The sequence below is a fragment of the Berghia stephanieae genome, chromosome 2 (assembly GCF_034508935.2).
Source record: "Berghia stephanieae isolate SIO BIC M18660-M18661 chromosome 2, UCSD_Bste_1.3, whole genome shotgun sequence".
Lineage (NCBI taxonomy): Eukaryota > Metazoa > Mollusca > Gastropoda > Nudibranchia > Aeolidiidae > Berghia > Berghia stephanieae.
The window spans coordinates 105,320,649-105,341,927 of NC_088361.1; the positions used below are offsets into that span (position 1 = coordinate 105,320,649).

Sequence of the window (21,279 nt, forward strand, 5' to 3'; positions counted from 1 at the left end):
AGCTGTGTGCAATGTCACCATTTCTGTTGCCACATCCGAGGAGAGCCAGCGAGTGACTTGCTGTTATGTAAGCAACTACTGTTGTGGAAAGAACTACCCGACAGAGGGCTGAATCCAATCATGAAAATAATAATGCATACATGATTTTAAAAGAATGAGTTAAATTAAAATAAGTAACATCAGTAACAACAAATAGTCAGCTGAGTGACTTTTTGTTTCAATTTCAAACTTTAATAATTTCAAATGTATTTTTAAAGCTACAAAACTAATATCTCACCCCTTTGAGTCTGACCGATATCAAAGACCAAAGTAGCTCCATCAGCAATAAAGTCCTGATTATAGACAGCAGTTCTCCCTTCGGAGCTGACTGCCCAGTCAATGGTTACAGATCCAATACTCCCACCTGTTAACAAAATAAGTTTGATTAATAAAAGCAACTGTGAAATACAAGACAATAATCAAAATTATATTAATCAGGAAAACAATTTTGAAAACTATTTTGTGTAATGAAAGAAATGTTCGCATTGATTAATATGATGTATTATAAATGACACCAATAACAGTATCTTATTAAAACAAATTAAACATATAAAGATAAAAGTTCTTCAGAGCCATGAGTCCAATGGAGCTGGTAAATTTCAGTAGCATTAGTCTGTGTACATAGCAAATGCGATAAGCCGGAAATCGCATGTATGAGTCAACTCGTGCGATAAACATAGCTATATCCACCTTATAAATGTACAAAGAGAATGCAATTCCAACCTCGCTGGTGATTTTTCGGGGCGCGGGAAAAGTTTACTGAATGAAAAATTACTTCTTGATCACGACTCGCGAGAATGATGTGTACTAGTGTTAGTGTTGTGAGAAGTGTTCAGTGTTGCCAATTTGCATCCAGGGTGCTTGATCTAGCACATTTTAAAAAAATCCCAAGCATCTTTCTTTAAATTTGGCAGAATTCTAGCTTAATTTGGGAATGTTTTTGGGCATATTTGGTATAATTTGACATCATTTTTGCTAAAAGTTCAATCTAAAGGCTTCGGCCCAGTGCCATATAACTTAAATTTGATTAGTATTATAATTATAAAATGCTTGATATAAAATGAATATCTGTCAAGAGTAGAAGTTTTGGTAAAAGGCTATCATGAAATAAAAAGTCTGTGTTGAATGAAGCCACTATTTTGTAAATGAGATGTATGTTGTTTTGGTCACCTTTAATTGTGTTTTCTATGTACATCCATCCACTTGTGTGAGGAAACTCACCGTTTCCAAAGCATGATTTATTATGGTGAGTCACTTCCCACTTATCGCGTTTGCTATGTATACAGACTTAAATGGACAGTAACAAGTGTTTCTTACTTTTTTGATAGAACTCTATTCTATCACAAAGTATTTTATACCAGATCTTAGAGATCCAGCTACCCAATCACTACCCAGTGGACAGGGAAGACAGAAACATTTGAACATCAATACTGGTCCATTTGCTTGTGAGGCCATTGCTCTACTCTTTAGCCATTGGGACCCACGAAATAAATGTTTAAACATGAGAAAAAGAGGGAAGCTGATGGTTTTGTCATATACTTATGCAGAGACGCCAACTTTAAATTTGGCTCGCAGGAGTTTCAGACACCACTCGTAGGAATTTCAATGCCGAAAGAGGAATTTCCGCACACAAGAAAAAGGAATTGGAATGGTATTTGATATTGTGTTAACATATTGTATAGTTCTAAATAGATGACTGATTAGAATTATATTATGATACATAAACATATTGCCAAATACAATCCCAAAGTTTCCTTATTTCAAATGAAGTAAAGCGCCAAAACCTAATTGTAGAGATTGTAGTACTGGTGGTAGTGAGGATGATGTGGTGTTGGTGGTTTTTGTAATAGTAGTAGTGATGATGAAGATGTGATAGTGGTGGTTGTTGTAGTAGTAGTGGTAGTGATGATGATATGGTGGTAGTGGTTGAAGTAGTAGTTGTTGTGATGATGATTTGGTGGTGGTATAGTGGTTGTAGTAGTTGTGGTCGTGATGATAATGATGTGGTGGTGGTTGTAGTAGTGGTGATAGTGTTGTTGATGTGTTGGTGATAGTCGTTGTAGTACAAATGGTAGTGATGATGATGTGGTAGTGGTGGTTGTAGTAGTAGTGGTAGTGATGATGATGTGGTGGTGGTTGTAGTAGTAGCTGTGGTAGTGATGATGTGGTGTTGGTGGTTGTAGTATTAGTGGTCGTGATGTTGATGTGGTGCTGATGGTTGTAGCAGTAGTGGTAGTGATGATGATGATGATGTTGTAGTGGTGGTTGCTGTAGTAGTAGTAGTAGTAGTAGTAGTTGTAATGATGATGATGTGGTGGTGGTGGTTGCAGTTGTAGTGGTAGTGATGACGATGTGGTTGTGGTGGTTGTAGTAGTAGTGGTAGTGATGATGATGCGGTGGTGGTGGTTGTTGTAGTAGTATTAGTGATGATGATGGTGTGGTGGTGGTTGTAATAGTGATGGTAGTTGTGGTACTGGTGGTGATGATGATGTTGTGGTGGTTGTAGTGGCAGTTGTGGTACTGATTATGATGTTGTGGTGGTTACAGTAGTAGTGGTAATGATGATGATGTGGTGGTTGCAGTAGTAGTGGTAGTGATGATGATTGTAATACTGTAATACTAGTGGCAGTGAAGATGAAGTAGTGGTTGGGGGGGGGGGGGGGGGGGGTATCCATAGAACAAATTGACCTCACCGGAATTTGACGGAAGTTGCCCGGAACCCGGAATTTTATGCTCCAGACCAGAGTTTTTTCCGGTCAAACCGGGATTTTGGCATCACTGCTTATGGATAGAAATCTGTGTAAAAGCAGAATGCTTCAGCATTAAAATACAATACTTCTACAATACTTCTTGTGCGGCTATGTGGTCTAGTGGTATGACACTCGCTTTCGGATAGGAAGGTCCCGGGCTTGAGCCTCGTGCTCAGTGCATAGTTGAGTCCTTGGAAAAGGCTCTTTACTCACATTCTCTCACCGTACTCATGTGTAAATGAGTACCTGGCCGTTAACAGTGGTGTCTCTGTCCGAAAAATTGTAATATTGCCAAACAGGCGCATGTCCCGTCCTACGTGTTAAATGTTGCTGTTGGCAAGGGATCCCTGGTAAAGCGCTTTGAGCACATTTAGTGGATATTGCGCTATATAAAGCTCGATTTAAAATTATTTATTTTTAAAAAAATAAAAATATTTGATAAAATACCTTCTCGGGTAACAACAAAGTCAACAGCTTTTCTGTCAGCCTCTTCCACTTTGACTGTGTTGTCTACAGCTTGTGTACTGGATATGCTGAATACACCAAATGCATTGTCATTAACTGCTATGGTCACAGCAGCCAGCCTCACGTCTCCAATCTTGGGCTCATCCTCTGTCTTATATTTGTTGTCCGCAACCTCGACTTTATCTAGGCTCAACCAAAACATTTCATTCAACTCAGGAATATCATCGTTTATTATAGTCAGTGAAATATATGCACTGGTCTGTCCATCTTCAACAATAATGCTTTCTCTTTTTACCGATACAAAATCCTCACCTGGTGTGGCAATATTCATTAGATCTGATTCAATCTGAAATATATAATAATAATAATAATAATAATAATAATAATAATAATAATAATAATAATAATAATTAATATAATAATAATAATAATAATAATAATAATAATAATAATAATAATAATAATAATAATAATAATAATAATAATAATAATAATGATAAAAATAATAATAATAATACACATTTATACAGCGGTCATTATCGTGTAAAACACAAGCTCTGGGCACTTTACAATATAAATTATTAGAAAAAAAAACAAAAAAACAGAATTCATAGCGTCAATAAAAGCACATACAGTAAAGATGTGTCTTGAGATTCTTTTTAAAGGCAGGTAAAGACTTACACTCCCTCAGACCACGTGGTAGTTCATTCCAAATCTTGGGGCCGAAACAAGCAAACGATCTATCACCAAATTTTGTTCTTGACTTTTTTTTCCAAAGTTTTCATTTGGTCATTACATGATCTTAAAGTGTAATTTTCAAATTTACACATGACCACGTGATCTATGAGATATGCCGGTGCTATACCAGTCAAACATTACATATGCATTAAAAAAAACATTGCTTAATTCTCTTATCAATTGCCAACTATGACCCTACTAAATCCTCAGATAAAAACAACTACTTGTAGTTGACCTAATGTATAAGAAATTCCCTTTTCCTCCTTGTATAAATTATTGAAATCAAATAAATATATACAAATAAATAAATTAACAAATAAATGAACAATAATTAAATAATTACAAAACCTAAAGCGACATGACATTACAACCCATACATACCTTTGGCTCATCTTTCACATAATATTTTGCCACAGAAGTAGTAGCTACCAACTCCTCTGCAGAAAAGACCGAGTCAAACCATGAACACACAACAGTTTTGTCCTCTTTTGTAACATGAGCGAAACTCAAACATGATGCAGTTAGGGAACAAGCTGATGCGCAGGCCTGAATTGATAAAAAAAAATTCTCATCTGGATGATAAATACAACTAAAATCTGCAAGACTAAATTGATTAAAAAAGGAGAAAAGTTGGAGATGGTCATAATCAATCAGTCAGTGATGTAAAAATACAAAAAAAAAAACGAATCAGAGTCACAACTTTCATTAATGAAAATAAATAAGATGCAATCGACTTTTGTGAGGATGGAAATAACAATTTATCACATTAATGATGGTTTTAAAAATAACTGAATAAAGTTCATTGGTTTGCACATACTTTGAGAGGTTCCTTGGAATCACTGATGTTGACAATATTTCCTTCCTCTTGTGTTTCTCCTGTGATAGGGGGTTTGTAAATATTCAGCAAATCTTCATTCTTCATGTTGATTAAATCAACAATGGTCATTTTTAATGTGGAGTAGTAAATCTTCAGCTGGCCATAATCTCCGTCACTGTAGAAAAATTCGATTTTAAAAAAATGACATTCTATTGAAGGTAGATGAATACTACTGTATAGAGTGAATATTAGGACCCCTCTCCCCGCTCAAGTTCTATATTTCCCAAGAACATATTGTTAAGGAAGCAAGTCTTGATTATAATCGTTAATGAATTATTTAAAACATATTCATTTAAAACAAAGAAAAATTCCAAACGCACCAGGATTACTTATTTCATGTGAATGAAGATTGATGTTATAAATACCTACTTTCCTATCTGATAAATAAGTTTTAGTGAATGCCATTATTTATTGAAAAATCAGATCTATTTTAAAAAACTGCTACTAGTTGTAAATGGAAATAACTAATGTAATATAGGGTATGAGATTAGCAGAAGAGTAGCGTCCCTTGATTGGACGTCACCTTAAAGAGAGAAAGTCAATTTGGTTTTGCGCATGCGTCTCTCTCTCTCGTCCTCGCTTTCGGTGAAGTGTCTCAAGCCGCTTTCACCGGAAGCAAGGACGAGAGACGCATGCGCACAACCAACATGACGTTCTCTCTCTAATAACTTTTCCACCAGTAACGTCCAATCAAGCGATGCTACTCTTCCGCTAATCTCATTCCCTATGAATTCCATGAGATTAAATAGAAATCACCTGCGAGTCACTTGAATGGACTGGCTTGGTGTTCCATCATCTTCTTGAATGGTAAAAGATGGTGATGAAAAAGCAATAATGCCGTGGGGGCTGTCATTGGGAGCAATGTTAAGAACATGGGTATTTCGTTCACCTATTTTTCCTCCATTCGAAGCACTGACGAGTTTGATAATAATAGACTGAAAACAAAGCAAGAATGCATATAGAAAGAGTGCACAGAAATACACAACATTAAAACTAATAGTAATAAATGAATAAAACAGATTTATGAAGAAAAAAATTACTGTAGAATATCTAAGCTTTATCATCACATTAACACCACTTTCTCTCCATCACCACGACTTTCATCATCATCATCATCGTTGTCGTCGTCGTCATCATCATCATCATCATCATCATCATCATCATCATCATCATCATCACCACCACCATCATCATCATCATCATCATCATCATCATCATTTATCATCATCATCATCATCATCATCATCATCATCATCATCATCATCATCATCATCATCATCATCATCACTACCACCACCATCATCATCACCACCACCATCATCATCATCATCATCATCATCATCATCATCATCATCATCATCATCATCATCATCATCATCATCATCATCATCATCATCATCATCATCATTATCATCAAAATAAAAGCCAATATAATATTCATCATGATCTTAATTACCTCTTTTCCCTCTGGTATGGTATCAGGCAGGATGGATATTCTAATCTTGTGACTTGCTTCATTGGTGACAAACAATAAGGAACCACTACTAGGAGAGATATCGTCTGATGCTAAAATACCTGTCAAAAATAATTGCCAAAATCAATTGATGATGCAAATCAAATTCATGATCTTTTGTTGCCCAGTTAATCATGCATATCAGTATTAGTATTAGCTTATATACGACTCGCCACAAATCATTAGAAAAGCACATTCTGCAGACAAGGGTAGACGGCAAGAGAGGAAGAGGTAGACCAACAAGAAGCTGGGAACAAGATATATGTGAATGGCTGGGAATGACAACTCAAGCAAGTAGACTGGCGGAAAACCGTAATCTGCTTCGCAAGAAAGTTCGGGAAGCAACGTCCTATGCAGGATCAGCTGACTAGAAGAAGAAGAATATGTATATAATTGTATGTCTTACCGTCGAGTGTAGCTTCCCACTCTACCTTGACCACATCTATAGATCCACCAGTTCGACTAACAGTAATTTCCACACTGTATACTTGTTCACCTTCTTCCACTGTCTGTTCTTTTGTAACAAATTCTGGATAAGGATATAAACAAAAGAAAAGCAGAATGATGACATCATAAATAAAGCAGTTTACACAATAGTGAGAAAAAATATGGTCTATACATAACAAAATAAAGAGGATGGCGATAATAATGATATTGTTGTTCACGATATCAATTATAACATGATGTTGTGATGCTGTGATAATCCGCTGCTGCAACTGATGGTGATCATGATGATAATGTTAATGATGATGGTGGGGGGTGGTAATAGTGATGGCGGTAAAGTTAACTCACTCAATCCTAGAGATTTTTGCTCCTTTTCAACATTGGATAAAAAATTCTATTAAAAATGAGTATGTACATAGATAGTTTTATTCAACGTCCATTAACATTTAAAACCTAAAGACATTATCTTTGATACAACGCTTATAACTTATCTTTAAAAAATGTAATAAATAGGCATGGGGTAAAAGTAACCGGGGGGTAAACTACGGATATAGGCGGTGTCAGGGTTGAGTGAGTTAAAAGCTGTGATGACAATGTTGATCCCATAAATCACCCTTACCAAACAGTCCATTTGGATCATCAGATGGTAAAATGGTAACAACAGCTGTGGTGTTTTCACCTAAAACAGCACCTCCTGAGATAGAGTTCAGCAATTCAATAGTGAAATCCTCTGACAGCTCAGGTACTCTGTCATCAATCACCTCGACAGGAACTCGCTTCCTCGTCTCTTCGGGACCCAGAATTATCACAGGAGACAAAACAACGTAGTCCAAATTTAGTTTAGCTGTTCTATCTGTGACTCGGAAAGCAACAGATACCTAGAAAATAATATGACATAAAATTAATACATCTTAAAAAGCTGGAAGATTTCAAACTAATAAATTTGGTGATGTTTACAGTGACTGAAGTAGAAATGGAGCATTATAATTTATCCAATTTATAAAGAAAACAAAACTCAACTGAAAAAAAAAAAAACTAAAAAAAAAAAAAGGGAGCTTTATATAGCGCAATATCCACTAAATGTGCTCAAAGCGCTTTACAAAGGGTCCCTGGTCAACAGCACCATTTAACATGTAGGACGGGACATGACGCCTGTTAAGCGATATTACAATTTTTCGGACAAAGACAACGCTGTTAACGGCCAGGTACACATTTTACACCTGAGTACGGTGAGAGAATGTGAGTAAACTAAAACAAATACCACAGAAACAATAGGAAAGAAGTCTTGTGAATAGCAACTCTATTTCAAAATACCTTTGTTTTGAGTTGAGAGATGGAAAACTACCAATCATTTTTCTTTTCATATGAGATTATCTTGTGCATTTCATTTTAACAGACCGGCCCTGTAATAAATTGACATCTTTTGGACAAATGGCAATAATAAACTGACCTCCCCAAAGGCCCCACCAGATCTGACCAGTTCAATGCGAGGTGTGGGATTTGACTCTTCAATATTTAAGGTGACAGGAGACAATGTAAGCCGGCCATTTGCATCGTCATTGTTGGAGATTATAATCTGAGCGAATGTCTCAGACCCCATGCCTAACAAAGGTGAATCATCAACTGGTGAAAAAAGGAAAAAAAATTAAAGACAAGATACTTCATTACTCAATAAATAAGTAGGCCTACAAATTGTAAATGGTTAAAAAGCTTTGGTTATGCAAAACATATATTCAGTATTGTCAATAGATTCTTATATTCGTTTTATAGCTAAATCATGAGTAACCCATTGGCTTAAAATATTCTATAACATACATTCATACTATTAAGAAATTAATCTTATACCAAATTCAAGACTTTAACAGCGAAAAATTCTGATAATTACATTACAAGAGTGTAAAAGTATAGAATTAAGAAATCATCAAATATTAAAAATAATTTTGTCCAACAGCTTACACCAGGTGCAAGGTTTAAAGGACTATTTGGCCTGCAACCAACTACGCGACTATCATATATATATATATTTATAATAATAATAATAATAATAATAATAATAATAATAATAATAATAATAATAATAATAATAATAATAATAATAATAATAATAATAATAATAATAATAATAATAATAATAATAATAATAATAATAATAATAATAATGACAATAATAATAATGACAATAATAATACTATTACTTTCACGCAGTTGTGATCCTCGAACAAGGGTGACACCAGTCAGTATAATGAATATACTTTCATCACGTTCTGGATCTGCATCATCGATGATAGGGATAAAAAATTCAGCATACTCTTGTTTTTCAACAAAACTGATCTGTCCTTGTTTGGCAATGAAATCTGTTGTTTGAGCCTTGGAGACAGGGCCGGGCAAATATGGAAAAGATTCGGACGGAGACAGTGTCCTGAAACCAATGTCTACTGATCCATACACACCACCCAATCTCTGTATTGTGATGGCTATTTCTGTGAAAAGACAAGCCCTTAAACATTGACTGTAAGTATGTGATTTAGTTTTATTTATTGTAGGAGTTGATTGAACAGTTTAATCTGCCAAACATTAGATGTCATATAAGAGCCTAAATGCAAGATTAAAAAAAAAAAACACAGTAAAGGAAAATAACCAGACAAATAATATAAATCTAATCCATAATTACATTTAAACAAAAGTTGAAAAACACTTTTTTTTATTTTGCCAAACTCAAATAAATCACTAACTTAGTTATCAATACTGCTGATTTCGTTACTGCTGCAAGTTCTCATTATTATTAGTATTTTATTTGAAATTCTATTTCAAATTTCATTTGACACATTGCCTTACCTTGGTCCTTTTCCAACACACGAATAGGTCTGAAGTTGTCAGGGATGATAAATTTCCCATATGGATCGTCATTGGCAAGGATAGTTACTCTTGCTATTGTTTTCAAAGGATCACCTAATTCACCCTTTGACAGAAAAATACAAAATAGAAAACGTAATTAATGATTAACATGAAATTCTTTTTAATAATAACAATAATAATAATAATAATAATAATAATAATATATCTTTATTGTCCCCCAAAAAGTGGCAACCCCATCCCATATCCTTTCATATATATATATATATATATATATATATATATATATATATATATATATATATATATATATATATATATATATATATATATATTTGACACCTCTGATTCTTCATTATCCATAAACATTTTAAAGTACCTTGCTAGGTCCTAACAATTTTATTCTGATAGTTTCATCAAGTTCAGGCACAATGTCATCCCTGACAGAAATCTGTATCTGTTGAGACGTCTGTCCAGGCTGGAATGTGACCTGTCCATTCTGCTCCACAATGTCAAGGCCATCATCATGTTCTTCAAGTACCTCCCACCTCAACTCCACAACATCTATTGATCCTCCAAGCCGTTTAACCTTAAAAGAAAGTTGTCGAGAATAACAATTCATCGGGATCAACACAAACCTCCATTGAAATATAAGTGAATTAATGAGCACGTCATTACCTTGTCTATTAATTTATTAAACAGATGAATACATTAAAACTTTGTGATAGGCCTCAAGACAAGAGATTGTTTCTTTTTTCTTTTTGTGTTTTCACCAATAGATAATCTCATTTAATAGAATGTTTAACCACACATAACTACTATTGTCACTATAAGTATCTATTTCCTAAAAAATACCAAATATGCAATTGAAATATAATATTAAAAGGAAAACTCTTCACCCTTTTAGTTGGGCAATTTTCAAATGTAATTCAAGTAGACTCAAGTGTTAATGAACAACTGGATGTTAAACAGAGCCCTCTTTATATAAATCATTAAGAGTTATTGGATTTTTTTTATGCAACTCCATATCTTATGGCCTTGCTCTTAGCTCTCTACAACACATTTTCTGCTGGTAAACATCTAACATTTAAAACAATATTGCATGACCCATTTTAAGTATGCATACAATATTTTTGGGCAGGCAATTTTGAACTGCATGTTTATAAATTTGATTCCATATGGCATGGCTTGCAGGGAGACTAAATATAACACTGTGAAATACATTAAGCATATCAAATCATGCAAATATGTTTTAACATTTCTAATTTTAAAACATGTAAATGTTGCTGCTCGAAGCTCGAATCATTATTCATCTTAACTACGCCACTACCACATTAACTCATTCATCTGTGGTGTTTCATTCATCCTGTTTTGTTGATAAAGGGGAAACCCGATACGTTCATTTGATCTGTTTTTGTAATTAAATTGAAGCTTACATTCAATTTCACATTATTATTAATTTCTTCGAGCTTTGAGCAGACACATTTACATTAATTTTGAAACAGCATTTTTACCTCAAGAGAAAACATTGCATCTCTTTCTTCCTTGACAACTGTTTCCAATTGGGCATCCACAAACTGAAAAACCCCAAAAGCTGCATCTGATGCCTCTATCGTCACTTCAACCTTTGCCCCAGGCCCCAACTCTACACCACCAGTTGGATTCAATAGTTCCACCTCAAAAGTCTTTTCTGCCTCTGGAATGGCGTTATCCTTGAGTGTGATATTCACAAAGGCAAAGTTGACTCCATCGACCATTATAACACTTCCCACTGCTCCCTAGATAGAAGAAAATTTTTTTAATACGAAGAAAATTTAATGCTAAAGCATCAGGCTGACAATGACTCGACTCAACATTTTTTCCATCGTGAGATTAAAAAAAAAAAGCTAGTAATACTCTGTACTACCGATAATATTCACAGTCCATATCCCATACTTAACAAAATAAGAGAACATGTAAACTGTCACAACTGAAAACGTTTTTAGAATTTGTCATTAGCAATACTTTTAAGCCTTATTAGCAAAGTTGATTCCATCGAGCATTATAACACTTCCCACTGCTCCCTACATAGAAGAAAGTTTTTTAAAAAATACAAAGAAAATTTAATGCTAAATCATATGACACCAGGCTGATAATGACTCGACTTAACATTTTTTCCATCGTCAGATTTATTTTTTAAAAGCTAATGCGGCTATGTGGTCTAGTGGTATGACACTCGCTTTCGGATCGGAAGGTCCTGGGCTCAAGCCTTGCGCTCGGCGCGTAGTTGAGTCCTTAGAAAAGGCTCTTTACTCACATTCTCTCACTGTACTCTGATGTAAAATGAGTACCTGGCCGTTAACAGCGTTGTCTTTGTCCGAAAAATTGTAATATCACCTAATAGGCGTCATGTCCCGTCCTACATGTTAAATGTTGCTGTTGACCAGGGGCCCCTTGTAATGCGCTTTGAGCAAATTTAGTGGATATTGATTGCTCTATATAAAGCTCATTTTAAAAAAAATGTTTTTAATACTCTGTACTACTGACAATATTTACAGTCCATATTCCATACTTAACGGAATAAGAGAACATGTAAACTGTTACAACTGAAAATGTTTTTAGAATTTGTCATTAGCAATACTTTTAAGCCTTATTAGCACTCTGGATTAAGAAAATGATTTACCAATAAAAAATAGACTGTATTCGATACAATAATTAGAGCATAAATGTCATTAATAAAATTAAAAAAATAAAATTCCCTTTATTCATCCCCAAGGGGAAATTTGTCTCTAGGGTCTATTCCGAGGGAAGACTGGAATAACCCAGGCGTCAGCCGCAGTGCAGCGCCGCAAAGTGAGCTAGGGCTAGGTGACTTGCTCAAGGCCACACAACGTAGCGGCGGGTGATCGAACTCGTTACCTTTAGGGTATGAAGCAAAAACTGTACCGCTGAGCCACGCTGCTCCTTAAATACTGTTATTGGTTGTAAATGGCATAACCATTAACTTAAATCTCGAAGAAAAAAACTCCATAAAAAAAACACCAAAACAATCAAACAGAAAATTGCCAGAAAAACAAGTATCTAGTTTACATTTGAAAAACAAATAAAATGATAAAATAAGGATATTATTGAAGAAGGGGTCCAGGCCAGATAGCTCAGTTGGTAGAGGGCTCGCTTAACGAGCAAAGGGACTGTGATTGATCCCAGATTCAGTTGAGTTTTCTTTTTGCAACACTCCTCTCCATCCAGCAGTGATTAGGTAGCTTGGTCTGTTACATCTGATGGAAAGTATTTTGCAACAGACTAGCGTCATATCCAAAGGATAGCAAGTAATTGCTATTGTCCGTTTCACGCTACAGAAACTGGGAGAAACTCTGGCTCTTTGTGCTCTGGAGGACTACTTTTACTTTTTATATCATTAATGAGACGAGAAATGATTAAATCTTTTAATAGTGTTCAGAGTTATTACTGATATGAAACTAAAAGGCACTTTCAGAATAAAAGAATGGAAAGTTTTTAAAACACTGTATATGCGGCACATTCAGAATAAAAGAATGGAAAGTTTTTAAAACAATGTATATGCGGCACTTTTAGAATAAAAGAATGGAAAGTTTTTAAAACACTGTATATGTGGCACTTTCAGAATAAAAGAATGGAAAGTTTTTAAAACACTGTATATGTGTCACTTTCAGAATAAAAGAATGGAAAGTTTTTAAAACACTGTATATGCTACTGTAAATCTAAATAAATCATGTCAAAACAAATGTTAAAAAATCATAAGGTGTGCAAAGTCAGGGAAACTGATAAAAGGGGATGTGGAGAACTAAATTAGTTTGATACCTCTTACGAAATGAAAAATGGAGGTGGGGGGTGTTTGATCTAATGGTATCCTACCTATTACCCATTAAAAATGTTTTCAGATGAAAAATAATCCATCACCAATCACAATAGATCACGACTTACCTTTTCCTGGATAGACATAATAAAAATTTAATTAAAAACGGAAAAGAAATTACAAACCTTTCCACATTTTTGCAAAGTTTTTGATCAAACTGAAGAATGTTAGATATCATTCTTTAAAGACTGTATATATAATGTATTCCGACATTGTGTCCAACCCACTTAAAACCATCTAGAGTCTATAAATAATGTATTCTGATATTGTGTCCAACCCACTTAAAACCATCTAGAGTCTATAAATAATGTCTTCTGATATTGTGTCCAACCCACTTAAAACCATCTAGAGTCTATAAATAATGTATTCTGACATTGTGTCCAACCCACTTAAAACCATCTAGAGTCTATAAATAATGTATTCTGACATTGTGTCCAACTCACTTAAAACCATCTAGAGTCTATAAATAATGTATTCTGACATTGTGTCCAACCCACTTAAAACCATCTAGAGTCTATAAATAATGTATTCCGACATTGTGTCCAACCCACTTAAAACCATCTAGAGTCTATAAATAATGTATTCTGACATTGTGTCCAACCAACTTAAAACCATCTAGAGTCTATAAATAATGTATTCCAACATTGTGCCCAACCCACTTAAAACCATCTAGAGTCTATAAATAATGTATTCCAACATTGTGTCCAACCCACTTAAAACCATCTAGAGTCTATAAATAATGTATTCTGACATTGTGTCCAACCCACTTAAAACCATCTAGAGTCTATAAATAATGTATTCTGACATTGTGTCCAACCCACTTAAAACCATCTAGAGTCTATAAATAATGTATTCTGACATTGTGTCCAACCCACTTAAAACCATCGAGGGTCTATAAATAATGTATTCCAACATTGTGCCCAACCCACTTAAAACCATCTAGACTCTATAAATAATGTATTCTGACATTGTGTCCAACCCACTTAAAACCATCTAGAGTCTATAAATAATGTATTCTGACATTGTGTCCAACCCACTTAAAACCATCTAGAGTCTATAAATAATGTATTCTGACATTGTGTCCAACCCACTTAAAACCATCTAGAGTCTATAAATAATGTATTCCGACATTGTGTCCAACCCACTTAAAACCATCTAGAGTCTATAAATAATGTATTCCGACATTGTGTCCAACCCACTTAAAACCATCTAGAGTCTATAAATAATGTATTCCGACATTGTGTCCAACCCACTTAAAACCATCTAGAGTCTATAAATAATGTATTCAACATTGTGTCCAACCCACTTAAAACCATCTAGAGTCTATAAATAATGTATTCACATTGTGTCCAACCCACTTAAAACCATTAGAGTCTATAAATAATGTATTCGACATTGTGTCAACCACTTAAACATTAGTTAAATAATGTATTCTGACATTGTGTCCAACCCACTTAAAACCATCTAGAGTCTATAAATAATGTATTCCGACATTGTGTCCAACCCACTTAAAACCATCTAGAGTCTATAAATAATAAATAACAGAACAACTGAAACCAATTGAAAAAAATTCAAATAAATGTGAGCTTGTAAGAATGTCCTCTCCGCTAAATATGGTGAAAGAAATAAGCGTTTTCATTAGTATTTCTACTGTATGGAGAGGATGCACATCATTCGCATAAATTGCCTGTTTTGATAATATCTGTAAGCTGTCCTTTATTTAAATAATAAAGGGGACAGACATTTTGTAGAAATACGTTGGTTTTAGTAACAATGATGTTAATCATACTTTGAACCTAACCAATGAATACATGTGACACGATTAATAGTATTCACAAAAATAAGTAGGTTGGCACTGATTTTCATTGATCTGTAATTTTTCCACTTACCACATAATCAGGTGGAATTTTACCCTCACTCAGGGCAGTCAGGTCCTTAGTCCTCCATTCAGCTCTTACCTCACGAAGTGTACCTTGAGCTCTCTGCACTATTAGTGATACTACACCTGTTTCTTCTCCAACTGTCACCTACATTTTGACGAGATTAGTAAATATGAGAGCAGAAATAGATATCGATGACCTCAGACGCAAACTGTTCAACTACAAAAATGAGCTATTTATTATCTTATTTTTGACCAAGATGTCTCTCCAACTATTGACAAATAATGTCTACAATATTTAGTAAATCCAATTAAAAAGGTTTTATTTTGCTATGTGATAAAATTGTTCATGTCGATAGGATAGCTATATGTCAGTAGTTTATAAAATGTCCTGCATGAGATTTCCCAGAGTTGAACGTTTTTGTGACAGAGGCCATCAATATATAAAAAGTTCCCAGAATGATTATTGATTTAAAAAATCATATTCTCTTCATAATTTAAAATCAGTATTTAACTTCATTTTCAGGATTTCAAAATATACATTAAAATTCATGAGCTTTATTATCGTGCTTATCCATTTAATGTGCTCAACACACTTTGCTCCTAGCCAATAAAACTTAGCAAATAGAATGAGACATGATAAATTTTATTAAAAAGGAATCAAATTGTCATGATTACCAGCCGGTTACTCATTTTACACTTAAATATGGTCAGAAGTGTGAGTAAAGAGCCTTTTCAAGGCGGCCCCAAAGTAGGACTCAAACCCTTGACATACAGGTCCCAACCCTGATGTCATACTACTAGACCATAAAGCCATATTTTTTTTCTCTTAAACAATGAAATCCATCAAAATTAAAGGACATCGTATATAAGATGATATATAGTTGAATCCAAGTTTCCCATTAGATTTATGAATAAAATCCTTTACCATTCACTAAAAACATTTCAATCGCTCAGAACAGTAAGTACCCAATTTTCATATAAATTTTCTTGCTTTGCTTTGAACCATTGATTTGTATCCAATTTTATGCAAAATATATCGAAAACAAAAGATGCTACTCACAATAAATTTGTATCACAAATAAAAAGTACTATCACGTTTATGTACATTACTGCACCTTCCTTTTCCTTCTTGTCTAATTTTATAAAAAATTGGAGTGATTCATTATATATAGTGCGGCTATGTGGTCTAGTGGTATGACACTTGCTTTTGGATCGGAAGGTCCCGGGTTCGAGCCTCGCGCTCGGCGCATAGTTGAGTCCTTGGAAAAGGCTCTTTACTCACATTCTCTCACCGTATTCAGGTGTAAAATGAGTACCTGGCCGTTAACAGCGTTGTGTTTGTCCAAAAAATTGTAATATCGCCTAACAGGCGTCATGTCCCGTCCTACAAGTTAAATGTTGCTGTTGACCAGGGACCCTTGTAAAGCGCTTTGAGCACATTTAGTGGATATTACGCTATATAAAGCTCAATATTTTTTTATTTTTTTTTTGGAAGAAATACCTTGACAGGACCATCCACGGGTGAAATGATAACACCAGGAGGTGGGATTATTTGCAGGGAGTTTGAGAACTGTAGCAAACCATAAGGATAGTCGTTTTCTTCAATGACAATTTGTGAGGTGGCTCGACTTTCATCAATGCTGGCCCCACTTGTACTAGTGCTCCCAGCGATTCCATCGTCTGATTCAGCAGATACCAGTCGAACTTCAAAGATTTCATCCAGCTCTGGAACGGTGTCTTCTCTTGATTGTATTAGGAACTCCTTCAATATTGATAAGTTCAAGTTCAAAAACGTTTATTTTAGGCAATTGCCAATGTAACTCATACAAGAATATCTTTTCATCAACAAATCAAATAAGTAAAATCAATAATAAAGCAAGGCAAACAACGAAATTAATAATGATAATGACAGTAATAATAATAATAATAATAAAAAAAAAAAAAAAAAAAAAAAAAAAAAATAATAATAATAATAATAATAATATAATAATAATAATAATAACGATGACAAATAATACTAATAATAATAATAATATAATAATAATAAATAATAATAATAATAATAATAATAATAAATAATAATAATAATAATAATAATAATAATAATAATAATAATAATAATAATAATAAAATAATAATAATAATAATAATAATAATAATAATATAATAATAATAATAATAATGATAATAATAATAAAAATAATGATAATTATAATGGTGGTAATAATTATGTAAAATCATTTGATGATAAGAAAAGAATAATGAAACAATTTATTACATTACATATTATAAAATAATTAAGTGGTATTGTATCTAAAACAAATATATGTTTTCAGACTGGGCTTAAATGAAATGAGAAGCAGCATTTCTCACATTTGCAAAAATTCAGATCATATTTATGTTGCATTATATGTCAGAACAAGGCCAATGAAAAAACACCACTAAAGTTTGGCAGGTAGCTGTTAAGCTATTAACTCTCTTCTCAACACAAACATGTGACTTAGAACCGATTGAAGCTGAGTAAGCCCTTAAATCAAATGAGGATAGGTTCAGAAAAGTGAGTTTGGAGCAGGACTTTATGTTAATAACATGCATGAATCGAAAAAATAAAATATACAATACTTCCATTTCAGTTATTGTATTAACAATAGATATAAAGTTTCGGCATACTTTCTTCCTTTCTCCACGCAAAAAAACAATGATGCCATTCGTCTGTTCAAAATCACCAACTGCCTCTTCCAAAGCGCTGCCGATTCTCTGTTGTACAATCCAAGATACTGATACAGATCCATCATCACCTCTCAGACGGTCTACGACACATGTAAACACAATACCCTCTGTCTCAGTTCTGGCTGGGCTGCATCTATCTACAAAGGCATACAGCCCATTAGCATTGTCACTCTTTAGCACTGGATAGAATAGATACAAATTACTATGATATTTCATGCAGTCATGCAAAGTTGGGTGGAAAAATACTATCAACATTTTAAAGTAATTTCATGTAACACGAATAGCTTAATAAGGTAATAGAATAGTGGAGAGACATTTGATTGTCTCGTCACTAAAATGCAGAGAATCAACTAAAATGACAAAATATAAATGCCTACATAAATTACAGGACAAGACTCAAAGTTAAAAAAGTGAGTATATTTGGAACTAAATCAAGGATGTTGCTCTGATATATAGCAGAGAATGAAATAGGTCTGAACTTTAAAAAAATGGAACATGATAATAAGGCGCTATTATAAAAACTAAAGTATTTGGAAATATCATTAAAACAAATACTATTTTTTGAAAAATGTTCAAAGCAATAGTGATTAAGATATATAAAACAGTGTAGACTAGGGTAAATGTAACCTTACCCGAGAGGGTAGTATGAGAATCTGTGGTAGACAATGTAGCACCTCCAGTAGTTGTAAGGAGTTTGACATTAAAGACTTCACGTCCCTCCTCTTCGATATCCTGCTTGGAGCCTACAGTAAAACTCTGTGTTTCAACTTCCTCATCATATGTTAATGTACCAGATATTTGTGTAATGTCTTTGAAAGGAGAGCTGGAATAAATCTCTTTTACAGCACTGAAAATACAAATCAGAATAAAAACAATTATTCAACTAGAGCTCTAGGAATAAAAATTTAACATGTAACAAGTGTAGTTAACTAATGATACGAATATAATGTATTCTATTAATATATTCAATTGTGACATTATTTAGAAATAACTAAATGTAATTAAGTGTATTATTCATGGAAGTAAATTATTAGCTATTGCAAAGGGCAATAACTCAATAATAACAATACACCATAACACTTCTATTGAAACATAATTGGTCAAATATCAAAACACAAATCTTGCCTAATCTTTAAAAAAAAACAACCAAATACCCCCCCCCCCCCCCACAAAATTCTCTCTCCCTCCTTCCCTCCCCTCCCCCCCTCTCTCTCTCTCTCTCTCTCTCTCTCTCTCTCTCTTTCTCTCTCAGATTTATTTCTCAAATTGTTCTAAATGATTCTATAGCCGGTCTTCACCTTTCCTCCATGGCCCTGACATAAAGTCTTACATCTTGCAAGTATCCACTGAAAAGATCTAGCCCAGGAGGTCTTGCTCCAACTAGAAGAGTATTGGGACCATCAAGAAAAGGAGATTCTACACGAGCACTGCAATCAAAAATGTATATAAATGCGATTGGTGTTTGGATGTTATAAAACTATACCAATTATGATTTATGATTTGAAGTTAAGCTGAATGTCATTTCAACATAAAAAAAATTATTTAAAAAAATGTTATTTATATATATCTATCATCATCATCATCATTGCCTTTTTCACCCTGGGTCAGGGTATAGGACACAGACAAACAGTTTCCATCCTTCTCTATCCTGAGCTAACTTTTTTTTTTATCTCATTCCATGTCTTACCACTTCTCTGTATATCAGCTTCTTTAATTCTTTTCCATGTTCCTCGTGGCCTTCCCCTTGATCTTCTGCCCTGAGGGTTCCAGTCCAATACTTTCTTAGTTATAGTGGAGTCATTCTTTCTAAGCGTGTGTCCAATCCACCTCCACCGTCTTCTTCCTATTTCCTCTCCCATTGGTTTCTGCTGTGTTCTTTTCCATACTTCTTCATTTTTTATTCTATCCATCCATTTTATTCTGAGTAGCTTATGCATGCACCTGTTTACGAAAATCTGTACCCTCCTTATACATGCCTGTGATGCGTTCCAAGTTTTCACATCCATACAGTAGGACCGACTTCATGTTTGAGTTGAAAAGTCTTAGCTTTGGTTGAAGGGAGATATCTTTAGTTCTCCAAACTCTGTTCAAAGATGTGAATGCAGCCTGTGCCTTTCCTATTCGAAAATATTGGCTATTAAGCTTAACTGCTGGTCATATACTTCGCGATGGTTGTGTGGCGAGCGAACCGGCGTCTCCAGAAGTGGGTGAGAGAGAGCTCTAGAATTGACCTGAGTTTGATACGAATATTTTTGTATTCGTGGATAGCTCACACGGTAGAGCCATGCTCTCACCTGCCAGGCGGAGTTGTCGTACCAATAAGGTCGCAGGTTCAAACCCCACCACCGCCGCGAAAAATTTTTTATTCTCTATTGTCTTCTGGCACTTTTCTACTCACTTCATCTCTTGTTGTTACCAACATAAGTGCCTGCTCCACTCACTTTTCTGAATTAAAAATTCACCCCATATACCGGAGCATACTCAATGTCTCAATCGTTTCTATGTTATATGTTTGTGTTGAGAATATTGGCTATTAAGCTTAACTGCTGGTCATAAACTTCGCGATGGTTGTGTGGCGAGCAAACCGGCGGTCTCCAGAAGTGGGTGAGAGAGAGCTGACCTGAGTTTGATACGAATATTTTTGTATTCGTGGATAGCTCACACGGTAGAGCCACGCTCTCACCTGCCAGGCGGAGTTGTCGTACCAATAAGGTCGCAGGTTCAAACCCCACCACCGCCGCGAAAATTTTTTTATTCTCTATTGTCTTCTGGCACTTTTCTACTCACTTCATCTCTTGTTGTTACTATTCGTGCTTTCACCTCTGCTTCCATGCTTCCATCCTTGTCAATTATATTCCCGAGATAGCAGAAAGTGTCTATATCTTCGAGTTCCTGATCTTTTACTTTGATCTTCTCCCTTTGACGCATACCTATCCTCAAGACCTTTGACATTGCAGGGTGAATTCTTAGACCAATTGATTCCGAGAGGTTGTTTATAGTTGTGGTTTTTGCTTGCATCTAGTCCTGGGTGTGGGACAAAAGAGCCAGATCATCTGCAAAATCCAGATCATCCAACTGTGTCCAGGGGGTCCGCTATATATATATATATATATA

At 34.5% G+C, this 21,279-nt stretch overlaps 1 protein-coding gene across 1 annotated transcript in view; it reads right to left on the bottom strand.

The window, feature by feature from the left end:
• The window catches only part of LOC144964079 (adhesion G-protein coupled receptor V1-like), a 156,088-nt gene that overhangs the window by 69,389 nt on the left and 65,420 nt on the right, over positions 1–21,279 (bottom strand). Inside the window, exons 26-43 of the mRNA XM_078898019.1 lie at positions 19,464–19,592; positions 18,798–19,012; positions 18,106–18,344; positions 16,937–17,197; positions 15,443–15,580; positions 11,194–11,457; positions 10,059–10,268; positions 9,662–9,785; positions 9,022–9,306; positions 8,277–8,449; positions 7,446–7,704; positions 6,789–6,911; positions 6,326–6,444; positions 5,626–5,804; positions 4,810–4,984; positions 4,374–4,538; positions 3,237–3,600; positions 278–403 (exon numbers count right to left, since the gene is read on the bottom strand). Coding sequence (XP_078754145.1) covers positions 278–403; positions 3,237–3,600; positions 4,374–4,538; positions 4,810–4,984; positions 5,626–5,804; positions 6,326–6,444; positions 6,789–6,911; positions 7,446–7,704; positions 8,277–8,449; positions 9,022–9,306; positions 9,662–9,785; positions 10,059–10,268; positions 11,194–11,457; positions 15,443–15,580; positions 16,937–17,197; positions 18,106–18,344; positions 18,798–19,012; positions 19,464–19,592 — 3,548 coding nt within the window. The remainder of the gene's footprint in view (positions 1–277; positions 404–3,236; positions 3,601–4,373; positions 4,539–4,809; positions 4,985–5,625; positions 5,805–6,325; positions 6,445–6,788; positions 6,912–7,445; positions 7,705–8,276; positions 8,450–9,021; positions 9,307–9,661; positions 9,786–10,058; positions 10,269–11,193; positions 11,458–15,442; positions 15,581–16,936; positions 17,198–18,105; positions 18,345–18,797; positions 19,013–19,463; positions 19,593–21,279) is intronic.